Below are 23,686 nucleotides of genomic sequence, written 5' to 3'. Positions count from 1 at the left end.
TGCTTACTGTCTGTCTCCCTACTCTGCCCACCCCACCTCATTTACACTGCTCGTTGCTTAGATGGTAAGAGCACAAGCTCTGGGGCCAGATGTGTGAGTTTAAATATCAGCTCTTCGGGGAGTGCCTGGGTGGCTCAGTCTGTTAAGCGTCCGACTTCGGCTCAGGTCATGATCTCACGGTCTGTGGGTTCGAGCCCCTCATCGAGCTCTGTGCTGACAGCTCAGAGCCTGGAGCCTGCTTCGGATTCTGTCTCCTTCTCTCTGCTCCTCCCCTGCTCGTACTCTGTCTCTCTCTCTCTTTCAAAAATAAATAGACATTTAAAAAAAAAATTTTTTTAAATAAATATCAACTCTGCTTACCACCCTTGTGACTGTGGACAAGTTGCTTAATTTTTCTTATTTACCTCATTTCCTAATTAATAGCCCTGCACGTAAAGATAGGACAAAGAGTAAGTGAGAAAATAGGCATCAAGTGTCTAGAATGGTGCTTGGCACTCAGCAGGCACTCAGATATTTTTTGAATGAATGATTAAGTCTGATTCTGTTTAACACTTTTTCTTGCATCTAAGACTCCCCAGCAAGATTGTAAGCTCCTTGTGGCCATCTCAGAACTCCCAACTAGAATTCATCGGAGTAGAAGGCACACAGTAGGTGATCAACGAAAACTGCTTGAAATACCTGAACTTCTTTATTATAGATTTCTCAGAAATATGCTCTGCATTCCTGACTCTGTGTTAGGACAAAATCATCTAAGAAGGACACCATGTCACTTGCTAGTTCCAGTTTCATCAGCCTACCCATCCCACACAGTTAAGCTTCCTTGTTTGTGGTTAGGAATGCAACAAAAGGGCTTTGTTTGAATTACACCCACACACAAAACTCAGTCTGCTCAAAATTTAAAATTAAATTGTCTTCTGACCCTTATTGATATGCTCATGATGTAATGCCCTTTAGGAAAGTATTTCCTTATCTTCTTAAAGATCAAAGTGATCCCAAAATATGAAAGCATGCTGTGCTCTTTAGGAATGTTTATTAAATTATTTGCATCATTGAAAAAGTCAGTAAACAGCTGTTTGACTTTTTTTTTTTGTTATCTCCAGCTATTTTTAAAATGCTCTGCTTTTAAATAGGTAATACAAGTGCATGATACACAATTCAAAGGTTACAAAAGGAAATAACAGTGAAAAAAGTAAGTTTTCCTGCCCAGAGGCACTCATTTTCCTAGTTTCACAAGCATCACTCCAGAAATATTCTTTCCACTAAGACCTGTTAGGGGTTACGTATATTTTCTCTTGCATACTGCATCATACTGTACTCACAACCTTATAGTTGTCATAGATTTTGGAGATCTTTACATATCAATTATGTATAGAGCTACTCCATTCTTTTAATGGCCACAAAAGTATTCTGTTTTATGGATGTACTGCAAAGATTTAACTGGTCTGCTACTGATGAGCATTTAGCTTGTTTTTCAATCTTTTGATAGATGTGTTATTTAAAAAAATTTTTTTGGGGTGCCTGGGTGGCTCAGTCGGTTGAGCTTCCGACTTCGGCTCAGGTCATGATCTTGCGGTTCGTGAGTTCGAGCCCTGCGTCGGGCTCTGTGCTGATAGCTCAGAGCTTGAAGCCTGCTTCAGATTCTGTGCCCCCCTCTCTCTACGCGCCACCCCTCTTGTGTTCTCTGTGTTTCAAAAATGAAGAAACATAAAAAAATTTTTTTTTCTAGGGGTGCGTGGGTGGCTCAGTCGGTTAAGCATCCGACTTCAGCTCAGGTCATGATCTCGCGATTTGTGGGTTTGAGCCTCGCGTCCGGCTCTGTGCTGACAACCTGGAGCCTGCTTCAGATTCTGTGTCTCCCTCTCTCTCTCTGCCCCTCCCCTGTTCATGCTCGCTCTCTCTCTTTCAAAAATAAACATTTTTTAAAAATTAAAAAAAATTTTTTTTCTAGATGTTGCTAGACTGCTCTTTCTTCAGGTTGTGCTGATGTATACTTCCCCTAGCAAGGCGTAAGAGTCACTGGGCTCCATTCTGGTCCTCGTTTTTATTGTTCTTTTCCCTCATTTCATCACTTCACTGCCCACGTGGAAGAATCTTATAAAAAAAGAACTTCTCTCTGAAGCCTTCTCCCAACAGATGCATTTTTGTTTTTTAAGACCTTTTGTTTGTTTGTTTCAAGATCACTCTGTTCTTAATGTCTTAGACCTGTGGTGAGACCTGACACCCCACCCAAGGGCCAATAGTTACCTGTCCAAGCTCCAGAGAGAAAAATCTCTCCAAGTTGGGTTTCCTGCCTTGGCATTACAAGTCTTGGACATTTATTTTATCTTTACTGTAGGAATTATTTCTTTGTGATGTATTATTTACTGTAGGAATTCCTTCTTTTGGTCTCCCTACCAGGATGTAAGCTCCTTAAGGGCATATCTTAGTATTAATTCTTAGTTATTAACTCTTAGTTATAAATGCTCATCAAATTTTAGCTCTTCTGGTCTCACTGTTATGTGCCTTGAGCCCCGACCTGCCACATCAACCCCCTCATGTTTCCCTCTTCTGGCATCATCATAATGAAAACAGAGGACATTGGGTGTGAAATCTCTCTGACTCGCCTCCCATCTGCCCTCTTTCATACTTAGGAGCATCAACATCTTACCTCCTACTTTCTTATTTCAGTGGAACTGCCTTTATGCATACATAAATGAGGTATACTGCCCACATGTACTGTAGAATGCCATCCCTTCCTACTTTCTCATGAGTCTTGAGGAGTGTCCTCTTTGTCCTGTATCCTTAGCTCCCTGTCTCACATAAACTTGCTTATACTTCTCTTTGTTTAAAATAGGGGTCCCCGGGAGGCTCAGTTGGTTAAGCATCTGACTTTGGCTCTGGTCATGATCTCATGGTTCATGAGTTCAAGCCCCGCCATTGGGCTCCATGCACAAGCAACTGAGCCACCCAGGTGCCCCATGATCGGTTATCTCTTTAAGTTCACTGCCACTGCGTTAAGTGCTAGACCCTCATTATCTTTTACCCTGGCCAAGAGAAAAGCCTCCAGTCTTGTCTCTCTCAAATGTATTCTCCTTGTCATTGTCAGGATCTTACCGAAACCCATATTTGAACATGCTCCTCCCTGGCTAAGGTTCTTTGGTGGCTTCCAAATCCACAGGACACTGTCCAGACTGTCTAGTGAAGCCTGTTAAGATGTGGCCCCTCCTACCTCATCACCTTTATCTACTGTTCTTCCCTTTACTCATCGTCTCCTCTCCAGCTTCTTTTTGTTGTCTTACCATATTCTTGTACATCTCCATGCATTAGCCATGCTATTCTAGCTAGATGGCCTTCCTTTCCCTACCCTCTTCCATCTGGAAAACCTTCCTTTCCCCACCCTCTTCCATCTGGAAGACCTTTCATGATCTAGGTTAAAGTGAAGCTTTCTCACAGTGTTAGTGAGTCCCTCCCCTGTGTTTACCAAGTATCTTGTATGGGTCTCAATCGTGGAGCCCATCGCATCCCAGGTTACTTGGCCATCCTCCTCTATACTGTGAATTATGTGGGTCTACTGATTCTTTGTTGTTCTTTGTATCCCCACTGCCAGCATAGTGACTAGGATATAGAAAGTCTCCCTGGATGTCTCCTGAATGAATGGGAAAGAAACCAAAGAAAGGTTTCATGGGTTACATTTTTTTGAAAAGCCTCGCTCTTGCCTCCAAAGCACAAGGAGAAATTTTCTTCCCTTAATGTAGGTGAAACAGCTCCACTTGTCTTCACTGTTCTGTGCACAGCCTCCTTCTACACCTCAGTCTGATTCAGAACTTTCAGTGGGATGTCTGACCCTTCATGAAGGTGCTGTACTAACTGATATACGAAGTCTGGGTGAGTAGATTGCACTTCAGGGCACCTCCTCTCTTTTTTCCTTTGAGATTTCAGACTAGAGGGCTTCTCCAGAACTCCTGAAATTATTGGAAAACAGTAGCTCACACCTCATCTCCTTGACTAGAAGCGAGATGTTTCTGTAGAGCCTTTTGAGTTTATCAGGGCCTGTCCATTTCTCTTGGGCAGGGAAGGCTTCTTGGCACCAGTGTTTTTAGGTAGGTGTGGTCAGATACCGCTGGTGGATGAAGCTGCTGAAGGGTCATCCCTAGGATTACCACCCTCAGGTGCCGGGCCAACCTCACTCTGCAGCTATATCCATTGGCTTCTCAAAGTCCCTAGTCACAGGTCCTGCCAACTCCTCTCCCTAGGTAACCAGACATGAGGTGGGAAGATGACACTTTATTCTTTCTCCGTATGTATTTTGGACCCATTTGGATCATTTGAACCCATATGAAATGTCTCCAGGTGCCTCATGCAAAAAAAAGGCTTTATATTTTTTCAGCAAGTTCTTGGCTTTTCCTTTATGGTTATTCAGTAACATCTCTTGAATGTTTGAAGTCATAGGCAACTGGGTTTCAATCCTGACTGTGGGACTTAGGGCTGTGTGATTTGAGCCAGCCACTGAGGGGCTTGGGGCACCAGAAAGGATTTCTAATCCCTGGATGGAACTGGAAGACAAAGCAGGAAATCTAAGTCACTGAGGAATTGAGGTTCCAGGGAGGTAGCCTGGCTTTGAGGAGCTAGGTGAGGAGCCAGTTTCTGGGAGGCTGTGTGTCCAAGGTCAGAGGGAAGCTAGCAGCAAGAATGGCAAACTGTGGAGACACTGAGCCATTAACCTGGGGCTCCCAGATGGCCCCTCTGAGAAGAGGGCAGGTTCAACTTTGGGGCAGAGGGTATGGGTTGCCTGGGACCTGTTAGGGGGATTAGAGAGGTATGGGGGCAAAGAGCCAGACAGTTGTAATATTTTGCCTTCCGCTGTTGATCTCCTGACTTTGCACCCTACTTTCTCTCTTTTGCCCCAAGACTGTGCTATTACTTGCTTTTATTCTTTCCTAGCTTCCAGGTGGGCAAGGTCTGTTCCCTGTTGGCCCGTGTTTACTTCCCTGACCAGAGGTCATGACCACTGCCCTGGCAGCTCCCTGCTTCACCACTGTGGCCAGGGTCTTCCAGGCTGTGAGCACCATAACTCTCTGCTGTAATGATCTACTCTTAGATCTACCTTCTAGATCTACCTTCCTGGGGAGCTCAGATGTGGGTGACTCTGTGCCATCGACAGTTCCTGCCCATTCCCCTTGCCTCCACCGTTCACTCCAGGCTTCTCTCACCCCTTTCCTGTCCTGCATTGTAGATCTCCCTGATGGGGTTGTCTCCCTACCCTCTAGTCTTTACCAGTTCTTTAATAATGAATGCTGGAAGATAATCATACTGAACATTCGTTGAGCTCTACTATGTGCCGGTACATGACCTCATTTTTAATCTTACAAAACCCTATGAATAGGTTCTGTTATAATCTGCCTTTTACAGATGAGGTAGCTCAGGATGGTTAAGAAATTTACCACCAGTTTTTAGCTTTTGGATTTGAGGTATCAGCATTAGAATCCAGGTCTGTCTGATCCCAGAGCTGATAACCTTTTGCTACATTCCACCTTCTGTCTATCCCCAGTGTTTTATCAAGAGAGATTTCCATTTTTCTCACTTTCCTTGGCCCATGTGGCAACACAGATGTTAGCATATGACTATATGTTCCTCAGTTCAATCAGCATTTACTGACTGACAGCTAAAAATCTTGTGTGTCTGTATCTCTTGCTTCACAGAAGACCATTTCCCTATCCTTTCCTATTTTTCTTCAGAAGAAAATATGTGCACTTTTGGGAAATCATTATCTCTCTTGCAGTCCTCCCTACACTCTTACAGATTTTAAAAGTTATTTCAGATTAAAATGAGGCTAATACAGCCTCTTTGATTAATGTCTTCATTTTTTTACATGAACAAAGGCTCAGAGAGGGAAAGTAATTTATACAGAGTCATACAGCAAGTTAATAAAGTCAGGGTAAGAACCCATGTCTTGACACCTGGCCTAATATTATTCTGATATACTTAACACTTTTGAAATTTGACTCATATTGGGGGAACGGTTTTTTCATTTAATTTAGCAAATGCCAATCTATCGTTTCATAGAAAAGAAACAGGTGTGTGTACTTTCAGCTTTATTTTCAGTGTATCAAAATGCACTCCTGGATCTCATACACGTGTTTCTAAACTGCAGAAAAATGCCCCTGCGTTCCTACAGTTCAAACGTTTTCAGCATGAGATACCCTAGCACACCTCACTTTTTTTGCCAAAAGTACGGCACAGGCCCTCTCTCCTGACTCTGACCTTCTATAGCAGTGTAATCCTTACCAAATTTATTCTTCAGTATCGTAGCTAAAGGACACCCATTTTTTTCCGTTTGGCTTTGTCAGCTCTTTGTGTTATAAAGGCAGGATATTTAAAAGTTGAAGTCCTTGACTTGCAAAATGAAAAACTATTTTCGAGAACATCTTGCCGTTTAGACCATGTAGCTTAGAGCAGTGTTAACCCTGAGGTAGCTGCTAATTTTTATGTAGTTCTTACCAAGAAATTAAAATAATGTAATTTATCCAGCATCAGGATAGGACAGAGGACTTCAAAATCACCAGAAAGCTTTTTACCATACAGCCACACAAAGTCCTTTGGGAGGTGGCAAGGAATTACTGCTCCCATTTTCATATATGGATAAGCAGAGACCAACAAACAGCAAGGCAACTCTGTGTGCTTTAAATTAATAAAGCATAAAATGTTAACATACAAGGAATCTAGGTGAAGGTGAAATTCATTCTTTTTTTTTTTCCAGTTTTTATTGGGATATAATTATTGTGTAACATTGTATAAGTTTAAGGTGTACAATATACTGGTTTGATACATTTATAAATTGCAGAATGATTCCCTCCATAGTATTAGCCACTCCTCCATCCTGTCACATAGTTACAATTTCTTTTTTGTCTGAGAACATTTAAGATCTAATCTCTTACCAACACGCAAGTGTATGATACAGTATTATTAGTTATAATCACCATGCTGTACATTAGATCCCCAAACCTGTAAATCTTATAAAGTTTGTGCTCTTTAACCAAATCTTCCCCTTTCTCCCATCTCCCCAGCCTCTAGCTACCAATACTGTTATTCTGAATTGTCTTTTTAATTTTTTTATTTTTTAAATATTTTTTAAATGTTGACTCATTTTTTAGAGAGAGAGACAGAGACAGAGTGCAAGCAGGGGAGGGACAGAGAGAGACACACAGAATCAGAAGCAGGCTCCAGGCTCCCAGCTGTCAGCACAGAGCCCAATGTGGGGCTCGAACTCACGAACCACGAGATCATGATCTGAGCCGAAATTGGACGCTCATCTGACTGAACCACCCAGGTGCCCCTGAGTTTGTCTTTTTTAAAAAGATTCCACATAGAAGTAAGATTGTACGGTATTTATCTTTGTCTGCCTTATTTCACTTAGCATTATGCCCTCAAGGTCCATCCAAGTTGTTGCAAATGGCAGGATCTGCTACTCATGGCTGAGTAATCCACCGTGCGTGTGTGTGTGTGTGTGTGTGTGTGTGTGTGTGTGTGTGTGTGTGTGTATCACATCTTCTCCATTCATCAGGTGATAGACGCTTGGATTGTTTCCATATATTGGCTCTTGTGAGTAATGCTGCAGTGAACCTGGGAGAGTAGATATCTCTGTAAGATCCTGATTTCAGTTTCTTTGGATATACACCCAGAAGTGGGGTTGCTGGATCATATGGTAGTTCTATTTAATTTTTTAAAGGAATCTCCATACTGTTTTTCATAGTGAGTACCAATTTGCATTCACATAGTGCACTAGGGTTTGTGTGGGAATTCTTTATACTAAGTTACAACATTTTTAGGTAAGTCTGAAATCATGTCAAAATGAAAGTAAAAATATTATAAAGCAGAGAGGAGCAATGGTTAGTAAGAGAAATAAGCAGTAAGTTATACTTTCCAATATTTACTTAATTATTTTTGATCTCTAAGGCTACAGCAGTCTCTGCTTTTCAATCAGTAAATCACATCGGTGACGAGACTCCGCTGAGAATGCTCCTGATGTTGAGAGGTCTCTCTCCCATGTCTCCTCAGGCGCAGCGACCCTGCAGGCCGCCCTCACTCTTGGCATTTAACCAAATTGGGAGAGAACCAACCAGAGGGCAGCATGATGCAAATCACTCCGGGCACGATCGGCAGTCCTTGGCCCCAAAGGTACCATTCCAGGTAAGTGACCCAGCCTAGATGCAGGGCTTTGCTTCTTTCAGAGCTCTTGTTCCCAGAAAAGGTGTTCTTCTGTTTTGAGAACATTTCTTTACACTCAACCTGAGGATCAAACCTCTCTATCCACCACCTTCCTCTTCCTCTTCCTCTTCAAACTCTTAATGTATATGTCACCTTCATACCCTGGGCTAGACTGGCAGGAAGGGAGGCCATGTGAGATCATTGCAGGGTCTGCTCATTCTCAGTCAGACCTTTCTCAATTGCACATTGTAGCACTTCACTAGAAAAACTGACAAACTTCTTTCCTCAGTGCTTAATGTCCTTCTCAACCCAGTATGTGTCTGCTTTTTATGGAGTGATTTTATTCATGTATTTGAACTCCTTACTTGCTTTATATCCTTGTGTTAAGGCTAGTTATCCAACTTAGCTCCAACCAAAAAAACGAACACACTTAAGGGCTACTCAGTGTGCACTCCTGTGATTATCTCCTGTGATACACACCTTCATCTCCACCTTTAAAACATACAGTATTCTTTTATTTTTTTTAATGTTTACTTATTTTTGAAGGAGAGCGAGCGAGAGAGCGAGCGAGCGTGCGCATTAGCGGGGGAGGGGCGGAGAGAGAGGGAGACACAGAATCTGAAGCAGGTTCCAGGCTCCGAGGTGGCAGCACAGAACCCGATGCGGGGCTCGAACCCAGGAGCCGTGAGGTCATGACCTGAGCCGAAGTCGGACGTTTAACCGACTGAGCCACCCAGGTGCCCCTAAAACAGATACGTTATTCTTAACCCCATTTTACAGAACCTGAAATTGAAGCTTCGAGAGACAAATTTGTCGAAAGTCAAACAATTGATCAGGACCTGAGTCCAGACTCAAGTCCAAGCCAGGTGTCAGAGCCCTTGTGCATAACCGAGTTATACTTTCTCTGCTTTTCTAGTCATTGTGTCAGTCAAGGTTCAGTCAGAAAAAGGCAAGGCCACCACCAGTGTCACGGGAGAAGGGATTTATTGTGGTAATCAGATCTTACACAACTGAGAGGGACTGGGGAGAAGGAAGCCAAACTTGACCATCCAGACATATTAAAGTACTCAGTCAGGACTCCCCTACATTTATGACAAACTCAGAATCCATGCAAATTAGAATCCATTTTCTGATGCCAGGGAGTTAGACTCTCACTTAGGACTTTTTGAAAGTGCTTGGATAAGGGTAACGGCAGAGAGGTGGGACGGTCAAGAGAATATGGGTCCTACATACAAATGAGATACAAGTGCTGATGAGTCAGGTGGAGGAGGGGGTGACTTCTAGAAGGATTACTTAACTGACAGATGGTGGCTCTGCATTTAGCAAGGACAGGACTCAGAGCCGTTAACACTCAGGTCTGGTCAAATCAAGAGCCAATTCCTAGACTTCTCATGGACAGACATGGCTCCTAGCACATCTGGGTAGGTTTCAGGTCATAGAAAAGAATTTCCTGGTGACCCTCCTTGTTACAGACACTCCTCTCCCTTGTCCATGTCCCTCCCAATAACCTTGAAAAAATTTATTCTTGCCATCTAAGCTCAGAGAACAGGGCCCACCAGCAGGGTGCTGTTGGTACCCAGGCACAGCGTTTTCACTCTCTGGGCCTTTAGAAGAATAGGGGCGCCTGCGTGGCTCAGCCGGTTAAGTGTCCAACTTCAGCACAGGTTATGATCTCGTGGTTCGTGAGTTCGAGCCCTGTATCCAGCTCTGCGCTGACAGCTCAGAGCCTGGAGCCTGCTTCAGATTCTGTGTCTCCGTCTCTCTCTGCCCCTCCCCCGCTTGTGCTCTGTCTGTCTCTCTCTCTCTCTCTCTCTCTCTCTCTCTCTCTCTCTCTCTGAAAAATGAATAAATATTAAAAAAAATTAGAAGGTTAGATGTGGAGGGCCTTGCAGTGTGAAGGAAAGAAGGCACGGTGATACGGTACTTGGGCTTTTAAGTCAAACCTAGGTTCAAATCCCAACTTCACCACCTACTGGATGAGCTTGAGCAAATCATTTAACCTCTTTGATCTTGTTTTTCTTGTCTATAAGATGAAATTAATAATACGTATCCCATTTGATCACAGTGAGGATTAAACAGAACATGTAAAACATTTAGTGCAGTTCCTGCAACATAATAAGCATTCAGTAATTTTGACAATGATAATAATTAGGCTGAAGACTTACCAGAGGCACAGTGAAACCTGATAATAAATGTTAAGGTTAATGGCATAAACCAGCATGCGCATAAAATGCAACTGTGCATTACCAGAGTGTTCCTAAAGAGTGGAGCCCTGTGGGGCCTCCTCACGCCTACGCTGCACCAGAGCCCCTAAATCTGGTCATACTGTGACCTGAAAAATATGGGCCGAAGTTAAGACTACTGTAGCCAGCGCTCAGAAGAGCTGCGTGCAGGAACTGTGGTGAGCTCCAGGAGGCCGCCAGAGAATGGCAGAGCGGGCTTCAGAAGGGCAGTAGCTCCGAAGAATGCATTTCTGCATGTCCTGCTTCCTCCTTCCTGTCCAACCTCCAGAGGGGCTTCAGTAGGTCGATCTATCGCCGTGCCCCTCTAACACAAACTTCAGGACAGATCCCCCCGACCGTCTGCACAAAGCACTGTGTGGGCTACAAAGGAAGAAAGGCAAGCTCGCATTACCCACAGCGCTACAGACCTGGGTATGCTCTTCTTCCCCGGCACGGGTCACCCTGTGGTCTGGTGTCTCTGGTCCACACCTCAGGCTTGCAGCTTCGCCGAGGGCTTCACCCCAACTCTGTTCCCCTCAGAGGGCCTGAGGTTGGTGGCTGTCGATGGAGAAGTGCTTCCGGCGCGTTTCCAAGGAGCACAGTGGTCTGGTGTGCCGAACCAGTTGGGTGGCATCCCTCTGGTAGCCCTCCTTTAGTTCTAGAAACCCAATCTCAGTCCTAAGTTTATGGATCCGTTTGTCATTAAGAAGCGGGAGAATCAGGGAGCTTGGGGCAGAGGGAAGCACAGGACAAGTAATTTTAACTGCCTGCGAGCTGGTTTAGATCTGAATTTCACTGAAACTGTATTGCAGCTGCTTCCTGTCAGACCCAAGTCACTGTCTTTTTGCTGTTCTACAGAAACCACACGATGGTCCTAAGTAGTTAAAGTACTTCAGAAGAGATCTTGAAAAGTCAGGTAATCCAGCCCCCTCACAGGAGGCTGAAGTAACAGTGTCAAAATGCTAAAGAACCAGTACTGTGTCTCAGATGGTTTCTAGTTATTGAGGGTATAATGCTGAATGAGACATAAAAAGCCCCCACCCTGTAATATTTGTGTACCAAGGTCTGTTCCATGGAATGATAATCCATTTAGATGCTTTTTGGAAAAAAGTTTCTAGGACCAACAGAGACTGTAAGATCATGACCTGAGCCGAAATCAAGAGATGGATGCTTAACCAACTGAGCCACCCCGGCGTCCCTAGAAAATACTTTCAAACACCCACAATAAAGAGTAATATTACAAGAACACATGGATCTACCACAGAATTAACATCTTGTCATATTTGCTTCAGATCTTAAGCATTACAGACACAACTGAAGTCTCTTTCATACAATGAAAGGAATAAAAGGTAACCTTGAGTAGTGGTAAGTGCTGTGAAGGAAGTAAGCAGACTAATGGGGAAGAATGGAGGAGATGCTCTTTAGATAGTTCCAGGAAATCTTCCCTCAAGTAGAGACTTGAGTAAAGGGAAGAAGTGAGCCAGGAGAAGAGCATAGTGTGTGGCGGGAGCAGTGGGTACAAAGGCCCTGAGACATGGGGATGCCTTTCATGGGTCTGAGTTACAGTAAAGAGGCCATTGCACTGGAACGCAGTGATCGAGAGGAGTCTAATAGAAAATGAGGTTGAGAGCTAGCCAGACCACAGTAAGAAGCTTGACATACTTATCTTGACAGTAAGGCTGTCTCTGTGGGCTGGAACCATTGCAGGGAATGAAGACCTCATTCCAAGTTGTTCTTCCCCACTATTAAAAGTACCATCTTGGGGGGTGCCTGGGTGGCTCAGTTGGTTAGCATCCGACTTTGGCTCAGGTCATGATCTCACAGTTCATGGATTCCAGCCCCACACGAGGCTCTGTGCTGACAGCTCAGAACCTGAGCTTCAGATTCTGTGTGTGTGTGTGTGTGTGTCCCTTCCCCACTTGCATTCTATCTCTCTGTCTCTCTCAAAAATAAACATTAAAAAAAAATTTTTTTAAAGTGCCATCTTGGAAGCAGGAATGGCAAAGATAATCAAAATGACTACTTCCAGAAAGTGGCAGAAGAACTTTGCAGAGGGTGATGTCAGCACACTCGTGGCATAGCATACCGATTGGTCATACTCCCCACGAAGCTTGGGAAGGGGGATTCCAAAGGGGTGGAGCTCTCCCCGAGTAGCAAAGAGCATGTTGCAGTCCTCACATGGTGCATTCCACCTGAGGTGTGGTGGCTTAAGTTTCCTTGAGCTCTGTAACCCATTCTGCCCTTGCTCTGCCTAGAGATAGTTCTACCAGTGATTTTGTATTTCTAGACATCATCTACAGTTTGAGATAGGTTAGTGATGACCCTTGTTTCCGCTCAGTAATGAGAGTTTCAGTTATTCAGTTTATTCTCTTTGACTTTTTGTGTGTTCCCAAGTAGATGTGAATTATCCTTTCAGTGAAAGACTGCTAAAACTCTCAGCAGTTTGGAGGGGGATTGAGTAGTGCCTACCACCTGCATGGAACTGGTGAGCAAAACAGCCATTATGGATATACGGCTTCCATTTCCATTAGAAGTGTTAGCTCTGAATCTATCTTAGAGGAGATAAAGGGAAGCATAAGTGGGTCATGTGGGATTATCCCCAGCTGAGCTGTCATGTACATTTTTAACACAATCTCTTCATTTCAAAGAGCTGGGAAGGGAGGGTGGAGGGGTAAAATCTGGCAGTGACATATGCCATGCCATTGAGTGCCAGGACTGATATCTGTAATCTGGCTGGCTCGTGAGCTGTTCCTTCCTGTCTCCCTTGAATCTCTACCTGTTCCTCCTAAAGTAGGATGCTCCATTCAGTAAACTGACTTTCTCTAAAAAAGAAGAGTTACATTCTTGAAGTGAGTTGCTGAAAATGTACTCTTCCTTGAATTCCGGTGCCAGTTTTGAGTCAGAATATGGCCTTTTTAGTCTCTTGCCATAGACCCTGGATTTAGGCCAGCCACAAAGCCAATAAGGCACTTCCTTAGCCAATAAAACACTGTATTTACTTACATGAGATCTAGAAATATAGTAATAACACCATGAATTGTAACAGTACTTAAATGGCAACTCATTTAAAAGTAGGAAAGCTTAGGGGCACCTGGGTGGCTCAGTTGGTTAAGCGTCCAACTTTGGCTCAGGTCATGATCTCATGGTTCATGGGTTCGAGCCCCGTGTTGGGCTCTGTGCTGACAGCTGAGAGCCTGGAGCCTGCTTCGGATTCTGCGCCTCCCTCTCTCTCTCTGCTCCTCCCCAGTTTGCACTCTGTGTCTTTCTCTCTCTCAAAAATAAATAAAAATATAAAAAAAAAATTTTTTAAGAAAATAGAAAAGCTTAGCAAAAACTTTGAGTGATTTATCCTTCAGTAGAGAGCAGTAAGTCACAAACATTTGAACAGTTTTGAGATTATTGTTTGACTTCTGGACCCTATATTCCTTCCTTATTTATTTTTATTTTATTTTATGTTTCATGTTTATTTATTTATTTTGAGAGAGAGACAGAGCAAGAGCCGGGAAAGGGCAGAGAGAGAGAGGGAGGGAGAGAATCCCACATTGATAGCTAGAGCCCAACACAAGGCTTGAACTCACGAACTGCAAGATCATGACCTGAGCTGAAATCAAGAGTCAGATGCCCAAGTGACTGAGCCACCCAGGTGCCCCCACTTACTTCTTCCTGTATGCCCTCACTCCCCCAACATTCTGGGTGAAGTGTATCTTGAGTTTATAATTAAAGCTAATTATAAGTAAGTTTGTTTTGAGGCAACTTTTTGGGGTATGCCATGCCAGGATTGAAAGTCATTCCCCCTCTTGCTGGCAGAGGATTTTGTAAAGGAGAAAGGCTTACCTTTCTGAGTGTATGAAGGAGGCTTTGCTCAGGCTTTGGGAAGTCATTCATAGGGATGGGCTCCCGTGATTAAGGCTTCTTAGTAAGCTTCCCTCTCCTGTTAGCCTTCTCTGACTCCCATTTCTCTGTATTTCTCTCATTCAGCTTTGTGTTTAGCTTTCTCACTACAAACAAATTGTCTCTAGTACAGTCGAGATTCCAGGAACATTGCCAAGGTGTAGCCCTTCAATTCCATAAAAAGGAAAGATATTAACTAAAAACATACACACGTGCACACTGAGTCTCCCTCACCCGTTTCACGTGCCTGGTCTCTTAGTGAGCTCTTCCTCCTCTTCCCACAAACAGCCCCAAGGGACACAAAATTGCAGTGTCTCTCACCCCTCCTCCTCTTCCTCTATCCTTTCTTGGCACATGTAGAATGTCATTTGTAGCACGGAGCAAATCACATCAATGTGATTTGGTCACATGGCTTCCTCTCTGCTCCCTGTTCCTCCCCTTGCAAGCCTGGGTGATTAATTAGAGCCACATAGGTTACACTGTCGGGCAATTACTCCTAGTAACAACATACAAGGAGGCCGAGCAAGGCCCAAATATGGCCCTTTTCACCCACCCTTCCAAAAACGAAACATCTTGCACAAGAGTACATTTATAAGCTGGGTCCTGTGCCTGTAAGCCTACCAAATGGTAGCGGCTCATGGTGCTGACTGCTGTGTCTCCCTTTCTTCCAGCTCCTCTACCAGTGACCTCTCCAACTATGACCACGCGTACCTGAGGCGAAGCCCTGACCACTGCAGCTCCCAGGGGAGCATGGAGAGCCTGGAGCCCAGTGGGGGATACCCACCCTGCCATCTTCTCTCCCCTGCCAAGTCCACCAGCAGCATTGACCAGCTCAGCCACCTCCACAACAAGAGAGACTCGGCGTACAGCTCCTTCTCCACCAGCTCTAGCATCCTAGAGTATCCGCCCCCCAGCATCTCTAGCCGGGAGCGTTCAGGCTCCGTGGACACCACTTCTGCCCGGGGCGGCCTCCTAGAAGGGATGAGGCAGGCAGACATTCGCTATGTCAAGACAGTCTATGATCCCCGGAGGGGAGTCTCAGCAGAGTATGAGGTGAACTCTTCAGCCCTGCTTCTCCAAGGGAGGGAGGCCCGAGCATCAGCAGATGGTCAGGGCTATGATAAATGGCACAGTGTTCCTCGGGGCAAGGGGGCGCCCCCCCCCATCCTGGAGCCAGCAATGCCCCGGTTCCTTGGAGATGGCCACTTCCAGCCTGGCTCCTAAAGCGGCTGCACCGCTGCCCCCAGCTCGGAGCGACAGTTATGCAGCCTTTCGGCAGCGAGAACGGCCCAGCTCTTGGTCTAGCCTTGATCAGAAGCGGTTCTGTCGGCCTCAGGCAAACGTCGCAGCCTCCCTGAAATCTCCCTTCATAGAGGAACAGCTGCATACTGTGCTAGAGAAGAGTCCAGAGAACAGCCCCCCGGCGAAGCCCAAGCATAATTACCCCCAGAAGGCCCAACCTGGCCAACCTCTACTGCCAACTGGCATCTACCCGGTACCTTCTCTGGAGCCACACTTTGCCCAGGTGCCCCAGCCTTCTGTGAGTGGTAACGGCACGCTCTACCCAGCACTGGCCAAGGAGAGTGGGTATACAGCTCCCCACGGAGCTTGTGACAAAATGGCTACCTTTGACGAGAATGGGAACCAAAATGGATCTAGCAGGTCTGGGTTCGCCTTCTACCAGCCTCTAGAACCTGATTCAATGTCCCTGGTAGAGAGGAAACCTGAAACTTCAGCCAAATGTGTCCCCTACAGAGTCCATTTCCCTTCAGTACCTGAAAATGAGGAGGATACCTCACTGGAGAGACAGCTCGCCCCTCTCCACGGCAGCAGCCCACATCCCAACGAGAGAAAGAGCACCCACAGCAACAAACCATATTCTAATCACCACAGCCTCAAAGTGGGTGAAGACAAGAGATCTTCCAGGCCCTCAGAGCCCTGGGAGGGTGATTTACACGCAGACCACAATGCCAACCTGCAGCACAGGCTGGAGAGGGAGAGCCTAGGCCAGAGCCCGCCGAACAACTTTGGCAGGACCAAGTCAGCCTTCTCCTCTCTCCAGAACATTCCTGAGAATCTAAGAAGGCAGAGCGGCGTGGAGCCAGGAAGAGGAGCCCAGGAGGGCTACCAGGATGGCAGGTCCACCTGTGTAGTCAACAGCAAGGGGGAGGACTCTGGCAGGAAAGCTGTTCCCGATCACAGGAGCCACCTGGACAGGCCAGTTTCCTATCCAAGGCCCGAGGCGAGAACCAGTGCCTTGGCCTCTTTCCCAAGTTCAGACCCAAGGCACGAGGACCCTCCCTCTCCACCCCACCAGCAGACATCCAGTCTGGGCCGGAGGCGGCTCAGCTCCAGCAGCGCCTCGGCTCTGCAGGGCTTTCAGTATGGGAAGCCTCACTGCTCCGTGCTGGAGAAGGTTTCCAAGATAGAGCAGCGAGAACAAGGGAGCCAGAGACCCCTAAGTGTGGGCAGCTCTCATTATGGCCATAACTACAGGCCCAACAGGACCGTTCCAAATTCTCATCCTTTTGGGAAGGACTTTGAGGAGACAAAAGGCAATATCCGTTTTTCCGACTCCACTGAACCCATAGGCAATGGGGAGCAGCAGCACTTCAAAAAGGAGGAGCCAAAACTGGAAGAGGTTACCCGGCAGCCACACAGTCAGCAGTTGAGGAGGGGTGCGGATGGCGGCTGTGGCCCCCAGCTCCAAGGCAGCGAGCCCCCGAGGCGGGACACGCACCTGCTCCGCAGCCAGAGCACCTTTCAGCTCTTCGGCGAGACGGAGCAGGAGCCCGTGTGGCTGGATGACAGGCCCAGCACGCCCGAGTCGCCGGTGCTGGACGCCCCTTTCAGCCGTGCCTACCGGAACAGCATCAAGGACGCGCAGTCCCGCGTCCTGGGGGCCACCTCCTTTCGACGCCGGGACCTCGAGCCGGGGACACCCGCGGCTTCGAGAGCCTGGCGTCCAAGGCCCGCCTCGGCCCACGTGGGGCTGCGGAGCCCGGAGGCGGCGGCTTCCGCCTCCCCGCACACGCCTCGTGAGCGGCACAGCGTGACCCCGGCCGAGGGCGACCCTGCCCGACCCGCGCTCCCTGCCACCCGAAGGGGGCCGCGCCGTCGCCTGACCCCCGAACAGAAGAAGCGCTCCTATTCGGAGCCCGAGAAGATGAACGAGGTGGGGATCTCGGAGGAGGCCGAGCCGGCGCCCTCGAGCGCGCAGAAGAAGGGGCTGCGTTTCGCCGAGAGCACGGTGGCGGACCGGCGCCGCATCTTCGAGCGCGACGGCAAGGCCTGCTCGACGCTCAGCCTGTCGGGCCCCGAGCTGAAGCAGTTCCAGCAGAGCGCCCTGGCCGACTACATCCAGCGCAAGACCGGCAAGCGGCCCTCCTCCGCCGCCTGCAGCCTCCAGGAGCCCGGGCCACCGCGGGAGCGCGCCCAGAGCACCTACCTGCAGCCCGGCCCCGCGGCGTCCGAGGGCCCCCGGCCTCACCTCGGCCTCCAGCCTCTGCTCGCTTCGGGAACCGAGCCTGCAGCTCCGCAGGGAGGCCGCCCTCCTGCCTGCCGCAGCAGCGGCGGGGGACGTGGGGGAGTCCCCACGGACCCCCAGAGATCGCAGCAGCTCCTTCGCTGGTGGTCATGTCTTTGGGGAACTGCGACGTGGGGACCAAGCCCCGAGGGAGCTGCTCACTGGAGCTAACTATGGGCCGAAGGGCACCCAGAGGGTGGACAGGACCCCTGGGGAGCCCTCCTCGTGGGGGGCCGCAGCCAGGAGGGCTGGGAAGTCCATGTCTGCTGAAGACCTGCTGGAGCGCTCAGACGTCCTGGCGGTTCCTGTCCATGTGAGATCACGGTCCTCTCCCACTGCAGACAAGCGTCAGGTAAGTGCAACCAGAGGGTCCTAGGATGGGGCCCTTCTGGCCCTGGAGCTTTAGTGAGGCTCCCCTTTAATTTTCCTTTGACATGCAAAAGGGTAGCATTTGTTTTCATGGGGTGATTTCTTTCTGGGTGCCCGGTACCCTTACAGAGATCTAGAGATTGATATGTAGATATATAGAGTTGTATAGGTATCTTATATAGACCCATACATCTTATATAGAGGTATGCATACATATAGTGTGTGTGTGTGTGTGTGTGTGTGTGTACACGTACACACTTCATTTTAGGAAGTCACCATCTCTCAGTGCAAGGATGCATGGTTAGGAAAAGTTAGTGATTTTTTTTTTTTACGGTGCCCCCGCCCCCCCCCCCCCCCCCCCCCCCACTGTGCAGTACAAACTGTGTCTTGGAATTTTAAAGATTTTAGCTTTGCATCCTCTATTAGACTTATGCATTTATAAAACATGTAGAATTACTGACTTTAATAGTTACAGTTATTGAAGTCCTGGCCCTCAGCTAAGTATGCTTTACATTTTTTATCTCATTGATTCTCACAATCATCCTGTGTAGTTATATTACCCACACCAAACCTATGTCTCCCTGCTCCCATCTGGATCCTTTCTGTGCACTGTCTTGGGGAGATAGGAGAATCATACGCTTTCAAATTCTCTCATAAAAGAATGTTCTCATAAAGGTTTCAAACTACTCAAAGTTTATCAAGTGCTTTCCACTGGAAATTTCAGCACAGTTCGCAATAGAACCTGAGCACTAAGTCCCAGGAGTGTATTAATTTCCCTAATTCTCAGTGGCTCCTCGCTGTGCATGCCCTGCAGATCAAAGGCTCACCTCATAGTTCCCTTCCCACCAAAGATGATATCAGGAACTAATATATATATTAGGCATTCATATTTATGTTAGCTCAGGGGAAAACGCCTCCATTGTCCCTTCTCAAATTCTGTTTTCCCCAACAGAGAAGTCCACCATTTAGCAAGCATCTGTAGAACACGTGTTGTATGAAAAGCACTGTATTAGAAGGTTGAAAGAAACACAAAACAAAATAAGGTTCATGCCTTTCTGGGATTCACAACTGAACAAGGACTTGAACTTAACTATAAGTAACTAACATGACTAGTGAATGCTTTGGGAGCAGTGATAAATAATATGCTATAGAGGGGAGAGTTATTAATTCTAACTGAGGGGATCTCAGGGCTTCTCTTGAAGAAGATGGGGTTTTTTGATCATTTCTAAAATTTTTTATTTATCTTTTTAATATGAAATTTATTGTCAAATTGGTTTCCATGCAACACCCAGTGCTCACCCCAACAGGTGCCCTCCTCAGTGCCCATCACCCACCCTCCCGTCCCTCCCACCTCCCATCAGCCCTCAGTTTATTCTCAGTTTTTAAGAGTCTCTTATGATTTGCCTCCCTCCCTCTCTAACTTTTTTTTTCCTTCCCCTCCCCCATGGTCTTCTGTTAAGTTTCTCAGGATCCACATAAGAGTGAAAACATGGAATCTGTCTTTCTCTGACTGACTTATTTCACTAGCATAACACTCTCCAGTTCCATCCACGTTGCTACAAAAGGCCATATTTCATTCTTTCTCATTGCCACGTAGTATTCCATTGTGTATATAAATCACAATTTCTTTATCCATTCATCAGTTGATGGACATTTAGGCTCTTTCCATGATTTGACTATTGTTGAAAGTGCTTCTGTAAACATTGGGGTACAAGTGCCCCTATGCATCAGCACTCCTGTATCCCTTGGGTAAATTCCTAGCAGTGCTATTGCTGGGTCATAAGGTAGATCTATTTTTAATCTTTTGAGGAACCTCCACACTGTTTTCCAAAGTGGCTGCACCAGTTTGCATTCCCACCAACAGTGCAAGAGGGTTGCCGTTTCTCCACATCCTCTCCAGCACCTACAGTCTCCTGATTTGTTCATTATAGCCATTCTGACTGGTGTGAGGTGATATCTCAGTGTGGTGAAGGAGATGGTCTTTGAACCAGGCTGTGAAGGATGGGGCAGGAGATTTATAAAAGATTGGGGGTTGTGTGGGGGGAGGCATTAGTTGGTAGAAACAGCCTCAAAAAAAGAAAGATTCAGACATTACTGCCTGAGAAGTACTTTGCTGCACCATTTCTGAAACAAAATTCTGTACCCATCGAGATATTTTCTGTTTCAAAATATCCAGAAACATTTTTCTCCCCAGTATAAACCCACAAGAAAATTGTATAGAGGCAATCCTCCATAAGCATTCCCTAACCATTTTCCTCCCCTCAGAAGGAAAAACAGAGCTAATTTCTACTCCTTATCCTACAACTAAAACACTTAAAACCCATGTATGTAACATGAAATTTCAGCGAGTTTGATGGGCTTCAGGAGCATAGTAATCCAAACATCTTAATTTTTCTTCCCATGTTCTACAGAAAACAGAAATGTTTAGGTGAAAACTAAATCATCTTCTGCTATTTATTTCTTATGAGATGTCCTCCTTCTCCCTTGGGGAATTGATTGGATGGCTATGAATGTTCCTTTGCTTTCTCCCCAAATACGTCTCAAGCCTGGTAAACTGGGAAATAAAGCTAAAACATAGGTGGTATAGAGAAGTGATGAAATTCTTCTAAATCCCAGCTAAATATATTATTTGAAACACTTTTTCAAAAGACAAATACAGAACATTATTTACATCCTCTGCAATAGAGTACCATATTTAGATATTATTTAATTTGGTGACTGTGATGCCAGAGGGGGGAAACATTTCAAAATCAAAGAGTTTATCTGTGCTGCCTTGCTCCTATAAATTCTGAAAATAGAATATCATCCCTCAGATTGTAACAGCCAGGACTGTGCTCCTGACCTTCCTTCTCCCGTTCTCCCACCCAGCACCAGACCTTGCCTGCCTGGAGACCAGGTCCATGGCAAGGTCTGCTCCTTGATTCTTCTTCATACAGCCATCATCTACCCTATTTGTAGAACTAGTTAAAAAAAAAAACAAAAAAACTAGGCTCCACACAATTATTGTGGTTATTATTTTAGGATATTATATTGGTTTTTTATTTGCATAAATTCGAGAAACTTTACCATTATTATTAAGCTTTAATGAAGGTATTCAGTAGGAATTTGTCTCAATCCGAGCTTTAGAGAACTCTGAGAAATTAAGGAACCCTGTGGAAACTGTCTGCCTCAGTTAAACCCAAAATATGGAGTCTATTTATGGTCCTGAACACATGCTGCTTGTTCCCGCCAGCCAGATGCTAGAGCAGGATTTACAAGCTTTTGACAAGGATTCCATTCCTTTTCAAAAATCCATTATCGAGGATAGTTTCTGCCTCTAAAACAAGGTCAGCATAGACATCAACTCTTCCAAGGGGCGCCTGGGTGGCTCAGTTGGTTAAGCATCTGACTTCGGCTCAGGTCATGATCTCACAATTCGTGAGTTCGAGCCCTGCGTCGGGCTCTGTGCTGACAGCTCAGAGCCTGGAGCCTGCTTTGGATTCTGTCACCTTCTCTCTCTCTCTGCCCCTCCCCCACTTGTACTCTGTCTCTCAATCTCTCTCTAAAATAAACATTAAAAAAAATTAAAGTATCTTAAAAAATCAATTCTTCTGTTAATAAAAATTGATCACTCTTGGGCCTAAACAACTACAGAAGTAGTTATTACAGAACAGTGGATATTAGTGATGGAGCTGAAGGGAACACCAAATTCTTACCTATTTCCTGCTTTCTATGAAGCTTTAGAAAATTTAACCTTTTTAAAGTGGATGTGCCCTGCAAAGCTGCCAGAGAACATCCAAGTAATTCTGCTTGGGAGATGGAAATTTACACCTATTCATCGCATAGATTTAAAATACAGCAAAGGCTATAAAAAGAAGCCTTTGGAGAAATAAGATTCCTGGCTGGGAGTTGTTTTTCCAGATGCTGAGTTAGAGGCTTCTCTCTTTCTGCCTGTTTTCTCAAAGACCCTGGTTCCTGATATATAAGATGCTCAGCATGTGATGGTATGACAAACATCATTTAACTACTGAGAAAACTGCTTAGTGCATCCTACCATGTTGGATGTAGGCTTGATTCTGTAGAATGCAGCTTGTAACTCATTTTAGCACCCCTTCAGTAAGCACCCATTAAAGCTTGTGCATAAACAGAATCACCTTTCCACCAAAGGGAAAGTTGCAAATAGCTAATAATAAATGTTTGCTATGTATGTACCAGTTGTCGTACTACATGTTTTATAAGCATAAAAATAATCCTTACATCTGTGCAAAGTAGATACTGTTGTTATCTCTGTATTACAGAAGGGGGATATGAGCACAGAAAGGATGGGAAATTTGTCCCAGGTGGTGGGAGCAAGGTTTTGACCCCATGTTGCTGGACACCAGATTCTGCTCCCTCCCTGAATAAAAAAGTTTGGGAAAAGGAGGAGGCTAGCATTAAATATCTATCTGAAAACTTCAGTCAATGAATTTATTTCATTTTAACATCTACTGATTACTGTTATTTACATTTAAAAAAAATTTTAAGATTTCTCAAGTGGATTTGATTCATCTTAGCAGATACTTGAAACTGGTATTCCAAAGTAGATGAATACTATTGTCTTCATATTTTATTGGCTATGAAGATACTAAGTAACTCAAAACCCAAAGCAAGAGTGAGGATCGGGACTCCATAGACTTTAGGTTTGCAATTTTAAGTTTGCTATTCCTAATGAAGAATAAGAACTGGGGTATTTTGAAGTCCGTCATCAAAAATCAGATAACTAATAGACACAAATAGACACTTGTCCAAGTGTCTACTAGAATAACTCAATACCTTGTATTTCTCCCAGAGCCATTGCTTTTTCCTAAATTGCCATAAGTACTTTATACTTCTTAACAGGTTATAGAAAATAAAGTCTTCTTTGGCAGTGAATGTATGTCCAAATCACAGCAAGTAAATGCAACAGAAATTGAGCCTCCTCGGGCTTGTACTAGGCTGGACTTCTGTCCAAATGGTATTGTCAGCAACAGGAAGTTTAGAGAGTTCTCTCAATGGCCTGTGAGTGGGTCTCACTTCCTTTATTATTTATTTATTTATTTATTTATTTATTTATCTATCTATCTATTTATTTATTTATTTATTTATTTTGGTGTTGCTATCCTATGAAGTCTTTTTTTTTCTTCCTTTATCTTATGCACACCCACATAAATATCAACTTAAGCGCCTCATTCTGAGGGCCAACTCATGTGACTACAGAAGTTAAACTCATACTGAAATTCAAAGGAAATAAGAAAAATGGAAAAATATACCTAACTGTTAGTGGGGAAGGAGCTTAAAGGGGAGGTAGAAGCGTTCCCACTTAATTATTGGCAAAGCTGTACATTCTTGTCAAGAGGGGGTGGAACAGGGAAAGACCTCAGAAGGACCAGAAGGTTTTGTGGAGAGCAGGAATTCCCATTCCCTCTATCAATATTTGAGCAAATAAGAGACACATGGAACTCCTTTCTCTCAAAGCATTGAAATCTCATTGCATCCA

General features: G+C 45.4%; 1 protein-coding gene across 1 annotated transcript in view; it reads left to right on the top strand.

Annotated features, from left to right (window-relative positions):
- The window catches only part of SHROOM3 (shroom family member 3), a 320,344-nt gene that overhangs the window by 266,279 nt on the left and 30,379 nt on the right, over positions 1-23,686 (top strand). The window contains 4 exon segments of the mRNA XM_019466895.2: positions 8,035-8,166; positions 14,969-15,452; positions 15,454-17,775; positions 17,777-18,175. Coding sequence (XP_019322440.2) covers positions 8,035-8,166; positions 14,969-15,452; positions 15,454-17,775; positions 17,777-18,175 — 3,337 coding nt within the window.

The sequence above is a fragment of the Panthera pardus genome, unplaced genomic scaffold, assembly GCF_024362965.1.
Source record: "Panthera pardus isolate Hobbes unplaced genomic scaffold, ASM2436296v1 HiC_scaffold_13, whole genome shotgun sequence".
In the NCBI taxonomy this organism is placed as follows: Eukaryota; Metazoa; Chordata; class Mammalia; order Carnivora; family Felidae; genus Panthera; species Panthera pardus.
Note: the sequence above shows the minus strand (reverse complement) of the source record. Positions and strands in the feature narration are given on the sequence as shown.